The sequence below is a fragment of the Propithecus coquereli genome, unplaced genomic scaffold (assembly GCF_000956105.1).
Source record: "Propithecus coquereli isolate 6110/MARCELLA unplaced genomic scaffold, Pcoq_1.0 Scaffold281, whole genome shotgun sequence".
Lineage (NCBI taxonomy): Eukaryota > Metazoa > Chordata > Mammalia > Primates > Indriidae > Propithecus > Propithecus coquereli.
This window is the reverse complement of record NW_012148408.1, coordinates 441,223-459,877: the sequence shown is the minus strand read 5'-3', so window position 1 is coordinate 459,877 and position 18,655 is coordinate 441,223. Positions and strand designations below refer to the sequence as shown.

At 46.9% G+C, this 18,655-nt stretch overlaps 1 protein-coding gene across 1 annotated transcript in view; it reads right to left on the bottom strand.

Annotated features, from left to right (window-relative positions):
- Positions 1 to 609: 609 nt before the first annotated feature.
- The window catches only part of PHF12 (PHD finger protein 12), a 41,512-nt gene continuing 23,466 nt past the window's right edge, over positions 610 to 18,655 (bottom strand). Inside the window, exons 4-15 of the mRNA XM_012648309.1 lie at positions 16,620 to 17,013; positions 14,811 to 14,931; positions 13,339 to 13,471; positions 11,569 to 11,733; positions 8,129 to 8,287; positions 6,744 to 7,539; positions 5,416 to 5,541; positions 4,354 to 4,497; positions 3,300 to 3,398; positions 2,416 to 2,498; positions 1,699 to 1,837; positions 610 to 1,367 (exon numbers count right to left, since the gene is read on the bottom strand). Coding sequence (XP_012503763.1) covers positions 1,033 to 1,367; positions 1,699 to 1,837; positions 2,416 to 2,498; positions 3,300 to 3,398; positions 4,354 to 4,497; positions 5,416 to 5,541; positions 6,744 to 7,539; positions 8,129 to 8,287; positions 11,569 to 11,733; positions 13,339 to 13,471; positions 14,811 to 14,931; positions 16,620 to 17,013 — 2,694 coding nt within the window. The 3' untranslated portion in view covers positions 610 to 1,032. The remainder of the gene's footprint in view (positions 1,368 to 1,698; positions 1,838 to 2,415; positions 2,499 to 3,299; positions 3,399 to 4,353; positions 4,498 to 5,415; positions 5,542 to 6,743; positions 7,540 to 8,128; positions 8,288 to 11,568; positions 11,734 to 13,338; positions 13,472 to 14,810; positions 14,932 to 16,619; positions 17,014 to 18,655) is intronic.

The following is an 18,655-nucleotide window of genomic DNA, read 5'->3' as shown; positions in this document are numbered from 1 at the left end:
ATCTGGGAGTGAGACCTGCTCAGAGGGTCCCCCACCTGTTGAACCCAGACTTAAGGGAGGGTCCCCTCTAAGGGTGATGACAGGTAGGACAGACAGGCAGAAAACATAATTTGAAGTATTTTTGTTTTTTTATATACAGAATACAGGAAAGCTTCTGTAAAGTCTAAAACATTACAATTACTATGTACATTGGTACTAGTTGTGGGGGTGGGAGGAGAGGAGGGAGCCAGGGGCAGGAGGAAGAGGAGAGAAGTGGCAAGAGAACAAAAAGAGACAAAACAGGATTACGACAAAAACATTTTTGCTACAATAGACAATTTGAGAAAACGCTCTACCACATGTAGTACTGTACACAGTTTTTAAAAACATTGAAAAAATGTCGTCACTAGGTGTATTTACACAAAATCCAAATACACTTTTCCTTATTTGAAATAAAATAGATGGACAGCCAGAAAAAGAATTCATTTCTCATTTGTCCATAATACACAGTAGCTACCTGTAGTGCAACCGCTGCAGAAAGGGAAAATAACTTGGAGGGTGGGAACCATGGAAGGAGGGTGGGTAGCGATTTTTATATTAAATAAAACAATGATATTGTATAGATTTTGCTGTATGAAAACTGTATTTTTTCTTTTAATATAAAACTATTGTCACTGCCACAAAATAGAACAAGTTTCTGATTATTTTACAACGGCGGGCGAGGGGGAGGGAGCAGGAGGTGGGTGGGGAAGGGTTTTGTGTTGGAGGAAGAGTCCAGACCACAGGTCTTCCCCTCCCTGCCCACGCTGTTCCTCAGCTCGGGTCTGCCGCTTTCCCATGAAATGTCGAGTACAAATATATGTGCAAATGCCCCCTAGAACTTGAGAAAAGAAAAAGGATTTTTAAAAAAGTCAAAAGGTTTTCTTCATTTCATGCAAAGATTGTAGTTGAAGGGTTTCTGGTATAGAAAACACCGGGCTTGGTTTGTGTACATTTTTGCATTGCAGGAGTCTTGGGTGGGTATGCAGGCCAGTGGCGGGGTGGCCACCAGCCCTAGGGAACGGAGTTAGAGCGCAGCACAGGGCCCTGGTGGGGCTTGAGAGAGAGCTTCTCGGCCAAGACCCCATCCTGCAGCAGGCTGGCATCGCCTTTGGGCTGTTTGGTCGCAAACTCAGTGATGCTGAAGACAAACTGCAGGCAGCCCAGCTTGATGTAGCTGCCATGGTGCAGTAAGGCCGTGCCCTCCCAGCCGGCCCCACTGCCCCCAATCAAGCTCGAGCTGCTGGCTTTGCAGTTGCAGGGTCTCCGCTGTGGCCCCTGGGCCTGGGAACTCATCATGGCTGCCTCCTCACTTGGCTCTTCATCCTGTTTCTGGTGCCGGTGGCGCCCTGGGAAAAAGGGGGATGGTCACAGGAGAGGAACAATGAGCAGCCAACCCATCTGGGCTGTTTGCCAGGGTTGGGCCCCTGCATCTCCCCGTTCCAACTGCTGCGTGACTAGGGGTGGGGGACACTCAGAAAGGGTTGGTGGCGTCTGAAGTCCCCACACAGGTGTGTGCACGTATGCGGGTACTCAGCACTTGCTTCTCTATGGCCTTCCCTGGGCCCAGGAGTAAGGAGAGCTTAGCCAACAGGACTGGGAAGGCAAGAGACAGCAGGTCATCGGCAGCAAGTGATGGGGGCCTCTGCTTTGTGGCCATAGGCCTCTGCTCCAACTTACTGATGACACTCTGCACTTTGGCAACAATACTGCTTGGGGGGGTTGGCGGGGTCTTCTCAGAGAAGTCACATGAATACAGCACATTGTCCACCGTTGTCCCGTGCTCACTGTAGTTTAACAGCTCATAATGTTTGGTATTCTGAGGAAGAGGAGGGGAGATAAGATGTGTGGTCTGCTGCGTGGGCCTGGGGCTAAGGGGAGGGAGGACATACGGAGAAGGCTGTGCTGCTCTACCTAAGGAACTCGCACTTTCTTCCCCAGTCATGGCCCAGCCCCATCCTTTCAGAACAGGGCTGGAGAGTCACCTCCTGGGGCAAGGCTTCCTCCCCAGTGCCCCACGCCCCCTGCTTTCCCACTGCTCCTCAGAACTGGCTCCTGTTGACATGACACTCACTGGCCTGTGATGATGATGAAACTCACAAGAACATACCCACAGGGCTTGGCTTCCTTCGAAGCTGGTCCCCTGCCCTGTTTTAGGGTAGGCTTCCCCTGCTGTGCCTATGACCAACAGGGGAAATGACAGCCCTGCTCTTGGGAAGCAGGTAGCCCTGTTAGGATGCCATTGGCACCAAGACTCTTCTCCTCCAGGAATGACAGGGAGGGAAGAAAAGGAGAGGACCCTCAACCCTCCCCCCCCTCAGCACTGAACAAAAACCCAGTGCTTGGGAGAGGCCTCAGGTTGGGAAAGCTCCCTCCCACCCCATGTCCACCCCTCACCTCATCGTAGAATATGCAGGCGTGTTTCCCAGACACGTAGTTACAGTGACCATAGTTTGTAAGGCACACGTCCATGTCAGCTCCTGCAAGGTGGCAGGAGTAGAGGCAAAGGAAGGCAGAGAACACATTGTAAGGTGTATGTGTGGAAGAGGTGAGGGAGGAAGGGAGTTAGCTGTGGGGTAGGCACTAGTAGAGACCTCAAGGGGTGGGTAGCTTGGGACCCTCTCCTTGTATTTTGAACAAAAATTGATGTCTTTTCCAACCTCTTGCTGAAGAACAGCTGTCCTTGACAGCTGATGTGCTTTAGAACATGTGGTTACTACCCAGAGGGGAAACACTGAACCACTGAAGAGGATGGGGTATTTCCATGAGAATACAACATGAGGGTATAGGGCCTATAAATCATATCACCCGAAAGAAAGAGAAATTTCTAGGCTAAGGGCTGATCTGTCTCTCTCTGTGCCAGATATAGGGCTATCTGTCTCTGGGACTTCTGGGGGGCAGGGCAGGGAACCAACAGGTAGCTAAATGAAGGTTAGGTATGCGTGAGCCTGTTACTTTTCCAAAGACCTCCAGGGACAAGGCATTTGCCCTCTCCTTCAGGTTTTTCCCTGCGGTACTTAAAATGCCTCCCTGAGCAGTGGTCAGAGCTGACTTTCATCTCTGTGGATGCCATACTGAGCACAAAGCAAAAGCACCTGAGCCAGGGAGGATAAGTGACTGATCGTCTCCAGTCTTAGTCTCTCTCGTCTGGGTAAAGCCTGGGTAAAACCGGCCAACCCTGGAAAGGGCTTCCCTCACCCCTTCGAGCATCTGTGGGTAAGGGTGCTGATCTTTAGGGCTGAACAGGTGCAGTGCCTCTCCCGACTTCCTGGCTGGCTCACCTGTCCCGATGTAGAGGGTTCGATAGCACATGTTCACAGCTCCTCCCAACCCTAAGAGGGGGTAGAACACAGCTCGGGCCTGTACTTCCTTTCTTTGCACTACAAGACAAACATAGGAATAGGATCATTCAGAAACTCAGATCCTGTGACGCAAACATAAACCAACAAAATCTGGACCTTTGGCTCACGGCCGGGAGAAAAATCCCACTGGATGACTCATCTTTCCAAACTCACATCTGACAATGAGCTGCTTCAGAGCCAGGCTTTCTCTCCCCACCCACAGCATTGCCAACATGGGTGGGAGCACTATCTCTGAAGATGGTCATAGAATTCAGAGACGATCATACTTTTAAGCTCCTGGGCTGCTGGTTGGCTTATCAGGGATATTTCACCTGATACTATACTATAGGGAAAACATGGAAAAACAGAAGGCATGGACCAGTGTTTCTCAAACTTTAATGTGCACATGAATCCCCTATGATCCTGTTAAAATGCAGATTCGGATTCAGTAGGTCTGAGATGGGGCCTGAGCTCTCCATTTCTAATGTGCTCTCGGGGACTGCTGACGCTGCTGGTGGGGGGACCACACTTTGAAGCATTAAGGCTCTTAATGGCTAATAATGCTCAGAGGTATCTGAAGCAGAGTTAACCACTTGGGGAAAATTTACAGGAGGCTGGCCCAGTGTTATTCTGTTTCTCACCTTGAACTTCAAAAGTTCCCTCTTGGGAAACCCTTCTAATTCAAATATTTGAAAGCAACTGAGCAGAAAGCACATCACATGCACCCAAAGGTACTGGTAGCTGCTTTGCTGTATCTCAAAATAGACATGCATGAAAGAGTTATAACAGACTTCCGAGTCTAATCAGAAAGCTGTGGTTGTCATTTTGTTCTTGTACTCTGAGGAAAAAAACCATGATGCTTTAGTAAGCCCATTAAAGGCACACAAGGAGATTTGAGATACTGAAAGCTCAGATTCTCCACGGAGGCAAGGCAGCTGTTTGCACACACAGAGGGGAGTTCTGGTGGTGTGGTGGCAGGTGTGTGCATGCGCACCTTCGGTGTGGTGCCCTCCAGAAGCCAGTGGATGTGTCCCGACACTGCCTGGTGAAGCTTGGACCCGGGAGGGGAAAAGCTGATGTATTCTCTGCAAGGCCAGAAACTTGATCAGCTTCTCGTCCAGCATATTTATCTCGATTTCTATTAACCAAAGAGAAAGATTAAAAAGCAGCTGAGGTGGAAATGGAATGTGGAAGTAGGTAAGGGTCACAGAGCAAATAGTTCAACACTTCTATAATAAAATTCAGCCAAGTGATTTTTGTTCAAACAGCACTGAGCATAGAGTGGTACAAGGAACAGGAGCTGGGCATCTCACTCAACATTCGCAGTGAGATGGGGCTCAGTGCAGTCTGTGCAGATGCCTCCTGGTGTTGGGTAGAGTGATTTTTAAAGTGGTCTTAGGAAGGCAGAGCAGAATAAACCACTTTGCCTGTCTGTGCAGGAGGGCCTGGATGTCTGATATTGAGACCTGAATATTTTCTACCCACCCTCTGTTCACAGAGATCATCTGTCCCTGTTCTCATTGACTTTGGGGATTTCCCACACATGAGGCCCTTCCTTTGGAGAAAGGCTCTTGGTTTTATTCTCTAAGTCCAGGTGATCTACCTGAAGTGAGTTTGTTCTCTTCTCACTGGTTCCTCATCCCCTTCTCCCTAGCCCTTGAGATCAGGTAACCCTTCTCTCTCTTCCTTTTTTGTTTTTCTTAAGAGATAGGGTCTCACTTTGTTGCCCAGGCTGGAGCGCAGTGGCATCATCATAGCTCACTGTAGTCTTGGTGGGTATCAAGTGATACTCCCACCTCAGCCTGCCAAGTAGCTGGGACTACTGGTGTGCACTATCACACCTGGCTAATTTTTAAAAAATCTTTCTGTAGAGACAGGATCTTGCTATGCTGCCCAGGCTGGTCTCCAACTCTTGGCCTCCCAAAGTGCTGGGATTACAGGAGTGAGCCCACCACACTCAGCTATCTTCTCCCCTTTTTTGAAATGAGCCGAATGCTGTACAGAACAGCACCTTCACCATAGCAACTGGTGGAACAGCAGCCACTCACTCACTCACCTCCATTGACATCCATAAATGCTCGAAGTGAGTTGGTGAGGTCCACCATGGCAGTAGAGTTGGCTGGGAAAGAGGGTACGGTTAAAGCGCTTCCTATGGATAACGTGCCGGGGCTGACCTTGCCATCTGGGGACGGAGCAGGAAGACTGTTACTTACGTCGCCTGAGGGAAACCCACCGGTCCAATCCCCCATTGCTGAGACAGGTCTGGATTTCGGACCCAAGGTGATGTTCCCTTCTTGATTCTCAACCCATAGGCTCTGGAACTCCTAGAGCTAAAAACGTGTGGTGAGGAAGGGCAGATGGAACGACAAAGCACCCGGGCACGCAAGTCTCCAGAACACTGAGAACCACTGAAATCCACTGCTCTGGGGAAAGTGGTGGGGCAGCTTCATTCTCTGGGCCATGACTACCTCCCGGCTGCCTCTACCCTTAACTAAGTAGTGCCTTCCCCTGCAATTTCTGTCGACTGAAATACAGCTCACAGCGTGCAGAATCTATCCGTGCTGGTATTAAGAGATAAACAGAGAGAGGAAAATAGCCTGAGGGTAGGACCATCCTGGGACCATGGCCCCCATGCAGAGAAATCAGTCACCTGGTTACTGAGACTCCCAGCTGACTAGGAGGCCAGCTTCAGTTCAGACGGGGAGACCACAGGGGGGTTTCCAGCAGCATCTGAAACCTGGTTCAGATGCTGGGGTCAGCAACCTCAACGTCCTGAGTGCTGACTGGGGACAGCTGAGACAGCAGGTCCATGCTAGGCCAAGTATAGACTTAAGGGATTGCCCTTTGGCATGTGGCCCGAGGGCAAGCTTCTGAAAGGCAGTGCTGCTTTCTGTCCCTGCTTCCCTGACGTGGAAGTCCATCAAATGAGCTGGCTCTGAAAGTCTGCTCGTGAATCCAATCTCTTATATGAGTCGTGAGATACTGAGACCATTACCCAGAACCTCGGGCTGACACAGTGGTTCCAGAGAGCAAGCTGCCTTCTTCTAAGGTGATGGAACAGGCAGAAGACTAGGCCTGGAAGGTGTGGGAAGGAGACAGGAGACCCAGGCTGTAGTTCCAATCCTGCCACTGACTCAGTAGTGGAAATCACCTTAAGGAAATCACTCCAGCTTTCAGAGCCTAAGCAGTCCCATCTATAAAAATGGGGATAAGTTAATATGTGCTTCCTCTTCTATTACAAAAATGGAGAAAACACAAACAATACAGAGATCAAAGTCTTCTGAAGCATTCATGGGGATGTAAGTGTTTTTGGAATCTTAAGTCTTATTTGCCAGGAAGACCATAAAATTATTCCAAGTCACCCCAAGTCTGAGCAGCACTCACCTGATGATGGCGCTGGTGAGCAGAATCGTTGGTTGGCTCCTGTGGCCAAGATACTGTCTCCTGCTGCGTGGGGGGGAGTGAGCACCCGGGTGGCATTTGGGGGTGAGCCCAATGGCCTTGAATCTGTCAATGGAGGTCCTATCTGTGATTGGATAGTCTTTCTTTGCAAAGTGCTGGTGTTCTCGATGCTGGCACAAGAGCTGGGAATGGAAGGGGGCAGGCTTGGGACAGGAACTAAACTCCTTTGGGGGCAAGAGCTGGGGCCAGTGGCATTCTCTGTCTTCACAATGATGCCGACGGTGTGGTTCTGAAGGCCCCCAGCCGCTGGTGGCGTGAGGGGCTGGGGCCAGCCTTGCCGGTGTGAGAGGCCTGGTAGGGGTGTGTTGGTGCCTGGAAGTCGCCGGGGGTCCGTGGAATCAGTGGGGCTGCTGTAGAGGTGTGGGCCATTGACTTTGACCTCTGTGTTCACTGGCCCGTTGGCAGTCCCACAAGGGGCTTTCTTGGATTTTTCCGCACAAGAACTGCAGCTGATGTCCTCTAGGGCTGGGGGCTGGTGGGGTGGAGAGCAGCTCAGGGAATTCTGGGTGCTAATCCCTGAGGGGCAGGACAAGGGGTAGTGGGAAGGTGTTGGTGCCTTGTCAGCTGTTTGCAGGGAGGTGGTGATTGAGCTGTCAGTCACAATAACAGGCTTAATATCAGCCTTCTCTGTCTGTTCAGAGTCCCAATGCGAAGGCATCTGCTTAGCAGATAAATGTTTCAATATGCTGCACTGGAGCGCAACAACACTACAGAGCCACTGCAACGGAAGGAGAGGAGAGGAGAGGAGGGTGAGAGGCCTGGGAGGCGCTGGTCCTTCCTGCCACAGCGGCCAGGGCTACAGCAGAGCTGACGAGCAGTTTCCGAGGTCCCATCAAGAACGCCCAGGAAGGATGTGCTCGACTCCTGACAGGATTCCATTTCCATTCCCACGGGGTACGCTCGGCAGACAACGCCCCGTCAGCAGAGCCTGGGGTTCGCGCTTTGGCCCTGCCACGAAGGCTCACCTTACGACCAATACTCAGGAAGTACCCGAGCACCTGCAGTGTGTCCAGCACTATCGCCTGAACTCTCTACAGGTCAACTCATCTCCTTCTATGCACAGATTTGCCTGTCTCGCAGTGCACTGGGGGACTGATGGAGAAGCAGACCGGCTGACTCTGTAGTTCTCTCTTACTTGCCTTTGGGATCTGAGCCAGAGGTTCCCTCTGGAATACTCAACTCTTCCAGGGTTACGGTGAGGGTGGGTAGGGATGGGGATGGGAATGACACTGAGGCTGTTTGCAGTAACAACCGTCATTAGATGGAAGGAAGATTAGATCGGGAATCCCAGCCCTGCCTTCACTCACCTCTTGCTGCTCTGCCTGGGTGGCTAAGTGCTCAGAGTTCAAAAGGTGCGTCTGTGATTCCTCAGGGATCCCATTGCAGATCAGCTCCCCATCCCGAATGGCCGCGGGTGCAATGAGAGGGGGTGGAAACTGGTACTGAGATTTTATAGCATCGGGAACCTGTTCAGAATAGACAGAAGGAGGAAGGAGAGGGAGATAGTGCCAACGCGTCCAGCTCATTCTGCCCTGGCACGCTGTTCTGTCTGTGGTGCTGATGCCCAAGGGACCATCCACTCCGAGGTCCACTGAGGACAAGGAGGCTCAGTGTGCGGCAACTGCTCTGTGTGCCCCATCTCTTTGACTCTGACATGCGCACACTGGCCTGACAGGGCACAGCAATGCAAACAGCAGGTAGGGCCTCCACTTTTCTTCAAGGACTAAGGCTTGCAGAATCCAGAAACTTTTGCATGCTGTCTTCTGCTTTGGCCTGAAAGGTGTAAGACTGACACTGAACAGGTCTTCAGAATGGCACTCTAGGTTCTTATCACTCACTGTCAAGTTTGGGAGGTGGGTGAGCAGAAACTGAGACATAAGAACATTCATGGTAGATGTGCTCAGCATGAGGTTTGGCTCATGATAAGCACTCAATCAATGTTAGTTTTCTTTATCCATTCATTCATGACTCATGAAACAACTGAAGACCTCTTTGTTGCACAGACGGAAGACACACTCTGCATCACACCATGTAAGAATGAAAAAGCCACATAAGCAGAGAGTCATTCATACATTCAACCAACATTTATTGAGCACTTCCTGTGTCTGCACACTGTTTCAAGTCCTAGAGATCCAGAGATGAATAAAACTTAAGCCCTGCCCTCAAGGAGCGCACAGTCTAGTGGGGAGATAAACACAGAAACATTACAATACAATGTAATGGGTTCCAGAATAGAGACATGTCTAAGGTGCTATAAAAAACATAAACACAAAGAAGAATAGTTATTTTAGTTTGGGGGATAGAAGTTGGGGACTAGGGAAGATTTTACAGGAAATCAGTATGTGAGCTGAGATTTGGAAGTTGAGAAGGAACTTCCAAAGCAGATAAAGGGGAAATAAGGGTTGGGGGTACTGCATGTATGGCACAGAGATGTGAAAGCACACGGTGGATTTGGAAAACATCCAGAGAACCAAGATTTTGGTGACCAAGTCCTTAGGGAGGATAAGGGAAGAGGAACTGAAAACAGCTCCCAGAATTTTGGCTTGAGGGACAGGGTAGAGATTGCTGTCATTTACTGAAACAGGAAATATAGGAGGAAGAGCACATTAGGAGGAGCAGAAGATGCTGGTCTTCAGTAGGTTGAGACTGAGGTGCCTGTGTGTTGGGCAAGCAAATGTAAGTCTAAATATGAGAAGGAAGACAAGGAATGTGAGTTGAGAGTCATGGCCACAATGGTGTTGGCTGGTGCCATGGGCTTTCTGACATCACCCAGGAATGGAGCACTCTAAGGCTGCCCCCTGGGGAAGAGTGAAGAGGAATTTCCAACAAAGTTCTAACCAGCGCGGTGGCTCACGCCTATAATCCTAGCACTTTGGGAGCTGAGGTGGGATGATCACAGTGCCCAGGAGTTGGAGACCAGCCTGAACAAGAGGAAGACCCCATCTCTACTAAAAATAGAAAAATTAGCCAGGTGTCGTGGCAAATGCCTGTAGTCCTAGCTACTCAGGAGGCTGAGGCAGGAGGACTGCTTGAGCCCAGAAGTTGAGACTGCAGTGAGCTACGATGACACCACTGAGCTCTATCTGAGGCAACCAAGTGAGACTCTGTCTCAAAAAAAAGAAAGGGAGTTCTCGGCAGGTTATGCCTGCATTGCTATAATTAAGGAAGAAGGCCAATGTTCCAGGAGAGAGCTGGAGTTCTCTGTCAGTGTCCTATGGTGCTACTGTCCTCACTTCACTCTCAAACTGTCCAAGTACAAGATGCTTTGCAGGTAACTCAATCCTCTGGATTTTCTTCAACAGGAAAACATTTAAAAAATGGGAGGGGGCACCATACAATGACAGGATTTTATCAAGGTGGCCTGGTCTGTTCACTTCAGCAGCCAGGCTCTCTCCTAAATCTATACAATGAAGTACACAGTCTGGATTACTTTTAGATCCATTTAACTGAGGTACGAGGCAGGGCACCTTTAATATCCCCTAACTCCAACTGAAAACATTTGAATTTAATTTGAGAAAACTTGCTTTTCCATTGAAGTATAAATATCTGCCCACTTAAGAGTTTGGTATACAATTTCCAACAGTTAGCATCTTGCTAGTGCTGACACCCACTGGAGGTGATGGTAGTGGTGTGACTGATTTTAAAATGCAGCTGCCACCAAGTGGCCATATTTGAGAATTGCTGGTTTCTGTGGGCACATAGGACTGTCCGTAGGATCATTTCAAATGAGAAAAATCAAGTTTATTTATGGGTATATAGTGTTGGGCCTCCAGGTTAACTGAATGAGGAGGCTGAATGGTTTAAGAAACATCTTTGGCCGGGCGTGGTGGCTCACGCCTGTAATCCTAGCACTCTGGGAGGCCGAGGCGGGTGGATCGCTCAAGGTCAGGAGTTCCAGACCAGCCTGAGCAAGAGAGAGACCCCGTCTCTACTAAAAATAGAAAGAAATTATTTGGACAACTAAAAATCTATATAGAAAAAATCAGCCAGGTATGGTGGTACATGTCTGTAGTCCCAGCTACTCGGGAGGCTGAGGCAGTAGGATTGCTCGAGCCCAGGAGTTTGAGGTTGTTGTGAGCTAGGCTGATGCCACGGCACTCTACTCCAGGCAACGGAGTGAGACTCTGCCTCAAAAAAAAAAAAAAAAAAAAAGAAACATCCTCAACACTACAAAATGCTTTTCAATAAAGGAAATTTTTCTGTCAATCTCTGTAAACACATTTTAGCAAATGTCAAATGCATATAAATGTTAGATATTATTACAGCAATGCTACAATTTGGAGTATAGGTAATACATTAACAGCAGCCTGGAAAATAGATTTAACTTTCCTTTAGACATTTTTCTCTTAAGTTCCTGAGCTGGGACTAGCTCTTCACCTTCTACATGGCTCTCTCTCACCAGATAGCTCAGGACAGGGGCAATCTAACAAGAACACAGGATGAGTGTCAGGCGAGGACGCAGTAACAACAGAGCACATGTAGGTTTGGTAGGATGAACTAAAGAGTGCTCATCCTTTGAAGAACTAGAGACTTGCAGACTTCAAAGGCCTATGTGGGGTTTGGCTCTCATAATCCTGATCACCATCCTCAAGTATTAAAATGTAAGGTAACGTTCATTACTTGCTGAGAAGCCACAAACAAATCTCTGGGGCTCCCGTCTCCCTGTCTGTAAAATTGGGACAATGATCCCCTATCCCATGAAGGCAATGAAAGAGCACCATCTTGCTTGCACTAGGCCGTTACTCACCTTCAAGCTTCTTCTTTTGACTGACTGGAGCACACGGCGGTTAGGAGGGTGTTTCTTGTGGATTCGGTTCAGGAAGTCCACTTTGATAACGTGCTGCGAAATGGTGTCCTGGAAACGATCAAACACCTGGCACCGATTGCTCAGCGTCATATTCTTCTGGTTCAGCTAGGGACAAAGCAGACATATCCCTGTGGTGAGACTTGGAAAGTGCCCCCCTCCTAGTTAACCCTATTCTGGGTTTAAAAACTAGAAGTCTTTGGCCAAATGGGTTCCTTCCATCAGGCGCCAGGACATCAGCACTCCTGTCAGAGGGCAAGGCAACATGGATGAGACTTCCCGCTCAGCCCTGCCCAATCCAGTGGAGAACTAGTGTGTTCCTGTTCCCTAGAGAGGCTTGAAGACAAGAAATAGGGAATTAGCAAGGAAGTGCCCTTCCCAGTTCAGCCTCTGACAGTCTTCTGCTGCAGGTCAGAGAATCCTTTGTCAGGGTACCCTAATAGCAGCACAGGGTTCAGAGGAGATGCAGGCTTTGGTCCTCAAGAGACTCAGACTCCCATCCCAGCAAGGGCTTCTCTCTCACAGGAAGCATGTTTGTGTTCTACATAGGAGCGTGGCTGACAACTGGGTCAGCACCAGAATCCTGTGTGCCCTGCCCTATCCCTACTCCACGGTACCAGGGAACATTAGTGAACCTTCTTGATATCACGTTCTTCCTCTATGGGAGGGGGAAAACCTTGGACTGCTCTTAGAGGCTGGAATAAGAGAAGAAAGAAGAGTTTCTGCGATAACACGGACAAACTATGCCACTTACCCTCTTCTACATCTGGTTCCCCAAACTTTAATTCAAAAGAAAGACTGGTTTTGGCAGTTTTCTAATTAGTAAATTAGGCAAAACCTTTAAGTGGGTAATGCCTCAGAGAGAAGTTTCCTCCGAGATAAATCTGAGTGGCATTGAGTCAAAAGAATACAAATTAACTCTCCTCTTCTGTGTTTAAGTCTTTAACTGAGGTTTCCTTCAGTGCAAGGGCAGGAGAACACTGCCATGTTGAAGGCCAATAGTTATTCCACGGTTATCATCATTTGATAGAGAGTATCTTAAGCAGTAACCTTTTTAATTTGGAAAGGCTGCTCTTATGATGGAGCTCCCCCTCCTGAAGCCCTCTCTCATTCAATCTTGTGAATGACTGTGCTACCTGCCTAAAAGGAGATGTCCTAAACCCAAACTCTTTTGGAGATAGCAAATGACAGCTCTGTTCTAGTCTCTGGAAAATGTACCAAGACTCCTGGGAGGCAAAGTAATAGGATCTTCATACCATTCATTCATTCATTCATTCAACAACTTACTTGCTGAACTGCTGTTATTAATATATGTCATCATAAGGAGGTTGTAAAGAATTAAATAAAACAAGAGAAAAGAAAGAACCTCATTTGGTGCCTGGGACACGCATTCCATCCAGACAGCCAACCATTTATTTCCTTAAGGTTGGATCTAATATACTCCCCTTTTAGGGCTGTACGTCAACTGCTTAATTCACTGTGGGAGAAATTACTCACAAACAGCTAAGCACTAGTGGATCAAGTCTGTCTATGTAACCAAAACAAGGCATTGTGGGGAAAGGCAAAACGCAGTATGATGTTCTACAAAAACCAGCATCTGTGAGATGATGGTGAACTCTGGTACAAAGCTGACTTTAATATGCTTTCTACTGAATCAGTGCACACCCTAGCTGTGCCTGTAGAGGAGGAGTGACTGGACACTGCTGTGCTTACCACCACATGTTCGATGTGATTCGGACACATCCATCTGCCCAGGGGCATGGCAGTGAGCGGCGGCTCGAGGCAGTCCATGTGAAACAGGAGGGGGCAATAGTCACACTGGATGAGAGGGGCCACACGGCAACTCCTGCAGAAAAGAGATATAGGCCATTTCTGTGGCAAGATAACTCTGCACTGTGGAATAGCCTCCCCTCCTTAATCCCAACGACATTCTCTCACGCCTTCCTCCTCCAGTGATTCAGTTACATTCATGATAAGGATGAATTTCAGGGCTCCTGTTAGGCTCTCTATTACTCTCTCTTCTAAGAATAATGTGTCTTGTGGGGAAGTGAATGTTTATTTGGAGTATAGCTAAAGTGACTGTCAGAACAGGAATGATCAATGCTCAATACCCACTGGGGGAAGACAGCAAACTCTGCTCTGATCTTTCTACTCCTTAAAAGGGAGCAACTATCATTAAAAAAAAAAAAAAATCACTAGCAACCTTTCTAGAGTCTTAACTACAGCAAAAAAAGATTTCTCTTCTGCATGAAGCACTTGGCAGAACTGACAACTAGAGAGAGGTGTGCTGGGAAAATGATTTTGCATGTATTCATGGAAGCAGAGTTCAAGGGAGGGGGCCTAAGCAAATGCCAATTACAATTTGTAACTACAATGCTCCTTGGGTCCCTGAGATGCACTGGAGCCACAGTTTGTCCTGGCTCAGAGTTCTACTGCTCTACTATCTAATGCCCTAGAGCTTTTGCTGATAGTTATTCTCTCCTGCTATCCTGCTCTGACCATAATACAGTCCTTCTAACTCACCCAAGCCAGCAAGTCCAGCTTCAGTAATTGAAGCAGCTGGTTCCTGTCACTGAAGAGATCCTATTTGAAGGAACCCAGTGTTTCAGTAAAGGCACAACTGCAGCAGCCTAGGGGCTTTTGGAAGTCATCCAGTCTGATGCACACTAATTACTAAGAATACTTATACTACTTTTTTTTTTCCTAAAGAGATGAGGTCTTGCTCTGTCACCCAGGCTGGTCTCAAACTTCTGGCCTCAAGCGATCCTCCTACCTTGGCCTCCCAAAGTGCTGGGATGACAAGCATGAGCTACCATGCGCAGCCTTGTACTACTTTTAAACTCATCTTTAGTGATTTAACAATGCTTTGTGCCCTTTCCAGGGACTTATGTCTCTGCTGGCCAGAGTTTTTCCTACCAGCTAGTCTAAATATCTCATGCTTCAGTTTAAGTCTAACTCCTCTTGTTCTAGCCTCTATCAACACGTTTAATGATATTCCTGTACTGTGATTCTTCAGGGAACATATTCAAAGCTCTGCTCAGTCCATTAATCAGTCAGTCTCTGTGTACTGATACCATTAGGATACGGGTTGTCCACATTCAGTATACATGATTTGGAAGGGATAAAAAAGAAAAGGCATTATTTGCTAAATATGAGGAAGAGCCTCTTGGTATGAAAGAAAATACCTGTTACACGTGAAGCAGACTTTGACCGGTAAGGGAACGAGACCATTGTGATCTAACTCATGCTGTGTTTTCTTTACGTTTTTCCCTGTGGTTTCCTCTTTTCGTCTTCTCTTGCTAGAACCTAGAAAAGAAATTGGTGGTGCTGAATTACCCCTGGCTTCAGAGTTCCCAGCCTGCAATATGGAAACAATATTAAATGAAAAGAACAGGTGCTAAAGCATGTACCATGGCCTGCACATGGATCTCTCTGAGGTCCATGGGGCTGGTTTCAAGTGAGAAAAAAAGAATGAGAAGGGAGGAAAAAGGAGATAGAGACGTAAGTCAGAACCATGATCAAAAGTCACTTGCTTAGTGGCAGAAACACATCTAACTGTTTTGCAAACATAAAGTGGCCAGAAACCTAGGTTTGACACTGGCCAAACTAAGAAATATAAATGCCTAAGTCGACAGTCAACAAGGACTATTCTGTGGAGGTGGCTGAGGAAGAGACGACACTTTCACCATGTTTTTATAGAAATCATAAAAATTTTGATTTTATATGCATCCTTCTTAAACCTAACAATTTTGCTTTCTCTGGGAAGAAAAAGAAAGAAAAAGCGGCCGGGCGCGGTGGCTCACGCCTGTAATCCTAGCTCTCTGGGAGGCCGAGGCGGGCAGATTGTTTGAGCTCAGGAGTTCAAAACCAGCCTGAGCAAGAGCGAGACCCCATCTCTACTAAAAAAAATTAGAAAGAAATTAATTGGACAACTAAAAATATATAGAAAAAATTAGCCGGGCATGGTGGGGCATGTCTGTAGTCCCAGCTACTCGGGAGGCTGAGGCAGGAGGATCGCTTGAGCCCAGGAGTTGGAGGTTGCTGTGAGCTAGGATGACGCCACGGCACTCTAGCCTGGGCAACACAGAGAGACTCTGTCTCAAAAAAAAAAAAAAACAAAAACAAAAACAGAAAGAAAAAGAAAAACTTCTCTAGAGGCTTTGTAGTATCAAGTTGAAGGCAGGACTTGATTTAAAAAAAAAAAAAAACAGTAGAGGGCAATTTGATAATATATATCAAAACTATAAATGCATAGTTTCGACTGAGCAATTATAATATTAGAAATTTTTGTCCTATAGATATACTTACATATCTATACATGTATATAATGTTATTTACAAAGTTATTCATTGAAGCACTACCTGTAGTAACAAAAGATTAGGAACAACCTGAATGTCCATCAATAGAAAACTGGTTAAATAAATTATGACATATCTATACAATAGACTATTACGCAAGTGAGGAAATTCTATATTAATATGAAGACTTTTACAGCATATTGTGAAGTGAAAAAAGCAAGGTGTAGAATGGTATACCTGTATGTTATTTAAGGAGAAAATAATGAACATATATCCGTATTTGCTTTTATATGCACAAGGAAATTCAAGAAGAATAAATAAGAACCAACCAGAGGTTACCTGTGATGGGAAGGAAGGTGGAAACTAGGAAAATGGTGAAGAGGGGTGGAGGGGAAATTTTTAATTATAAGTTTTTATGTTTTTTGATTTTTGAACCATGGAATATAGCATCTACTCAAAAAGACAAAAAAAAAACCATACTGGGAAGAGGTGAGTTTAGAGACTCACAAAATGGAAAATTGAATAATCACTGTAGTGGTTAAGACCTTCAAAGATCTTTCCAGACAGAACTAGGAACAGGAACCCAAGACAGCAGCTACAAAGACTTACCATGCAGGCAGTACTGCTCTTTTGCTGCACAATAATCCTTTGGGAAAGCTGGGGTGGGGGAGGGAGTAGGATGATGGTTTGGCTAACCTGGTAGTGCAGTGGTACAAGTCAGTTCATTGGGCAACTGAAATTGGGTGGGGTTCCGCTCCATGGCAGCAGCAATCAGCAGCTCAAAGGGCCGCCTCAGCTGGGGCTGCACATAGTCCGGCTCCGCTGCTACTGGCTCCTCGTCCACGTCAATGATGTCCTCATCGACGTCATTCTGCTCAGAGGTGGGGGTCTCTGTGCTGGCATTGGATGTGGGTGTGCCAGGCCGGCTGGCTCGCCTTTCCAGGATCCGGGCATGGGCAATGGCCTTGAGTTCAGTTTTGCTAGCTGATCTATCCAGCAAGTCAGTGTCACTGCTGGGGGATGTAGTCCGTTTCCCAGATTTGTCGACCAGTCCATTGACATGACCCAGCTCCTTTTTCTGCTCTCGTTTCTGTGCAAGTGAACAGGTGGGCCCATCATGAAAAGTATCACAAAAAAGAAAGAGATAGGTGCTACAAAGTCCGGGTACACCACTAACCGAAATTATGAAAGTGCTTTACATATGACAGAATCATCCACCTGGGGACCTGGAACACTGGTCTGTTAAAGTTGACATGACTAAAACTGAACTAATCTAAAGCTGACAAAACTATTACAGCAGGGAATCACCAAAAAGCGTGGAAAGTTAGGAACAATTATACATCATTAACCCTAACTCTTCATACAACACACATCTATAAAGTACAGGGCAAATGGCTAAAATGTTAACACAGTGAGAATAAATTTAGTGAGACTAAGTGAGAACAGTAAGAATAACATAGTGAAAATCAATGAGATCACTGTAGTTTGTCTTTTTTTTTTTTGAGACAGAGTCTCACTCTATTGCCTGGGCTAGAGTGCCGTGGCTTCAGCCTAGCTCAAAGCAACCTCAAACTCCTGGGCTCAAGCAATGCTACTGCCTCAGCCTCCTGAGTAGCTGGGACTACAAGCATGTGCCACTATGCCCGGCTAATTTTTTCTCTCTCTATATTTTTTTAGTTGTCCAGATAATTTCTTTCTATTTTTAGTAGAGACGGGGTCTCGCTCTTGCTCAGGCTGGTGTAGTTTGTCTTGAAGCATCCTGACTTTCTGAATGGTTTTAAAAATTTTGGTCAAAATAAAGAAAGTCTGCAAAAGCAAAGGTAGTAAAAACAGGCAAGTAGAGCATCCAGTTTAGGGAGGTTGGATGCTGGCATGGAGAGTAACTATGCTATAAGGTGGAGGGGTGGTGTGGGAAGGGGAGCAACCCAGCAATCATGGTGTCCAAGAAGGGTGGTTTTCAATGTTTAACTTTTAACTAGAACTCTGAAAATGACACTTCCTAGAAGGTAGGGAAGTAGAAAAAGACTAAGTGTACCCAGTAGAACTGGATGTCTGATAATGTATTTTCCTCCAAGACTCCAAATAGAGTGGTCGAATCCAGGTTTAACACTGGTCTCCAGTTAGGGGATCTGGGATCTTGTCCCAGTTCTGCCACTGATTCCCTCTGACCTTGGGGGATTCATGCTGGTGGCCAGGAATTTCTCCATCTATAAAGTGAGACTAATAAAACCTTTCTCCTCCTCCTCTTAGGGATGTAGTGGAGATAAAGAGGGTCATATATATGAAAGGGACTGTTCTGCATTGGAGGAAGACCTAGCTTCCACCAGGAATCATGATAGGATCTGAACATCAGGGGTTGGTGAGGCCCAGAGGATGTATCATTTCAATCCACTTCAGTGAGCAGGAGGCCAAAAGGGAGTGGTGGTGGCAGAAAAGGCAGATCTGGCACTGGCAGGCAAAGAGGTCCATGTGAAAGCAGGTCATAGTGGCATCTCAGGAAGCACCCTGTGTTAGAAAAGGGCATACTATATCCTCTCAGCAAATAGTTCTGCTTCTAGAAAACTGCTGAAGTAACAGAGCTTTGTCAATTTCCTTGAATCCTTAGGAAAGTTAATCTACACTTCTGAGTCTCTTCTTTTCCAAAATGGAGATCTACTATTGGCACCCTGAGATGGCTGTATGGATTAAATGGGATAACAAGAAAAACACCTGGCGTATGATGGAAACTAACA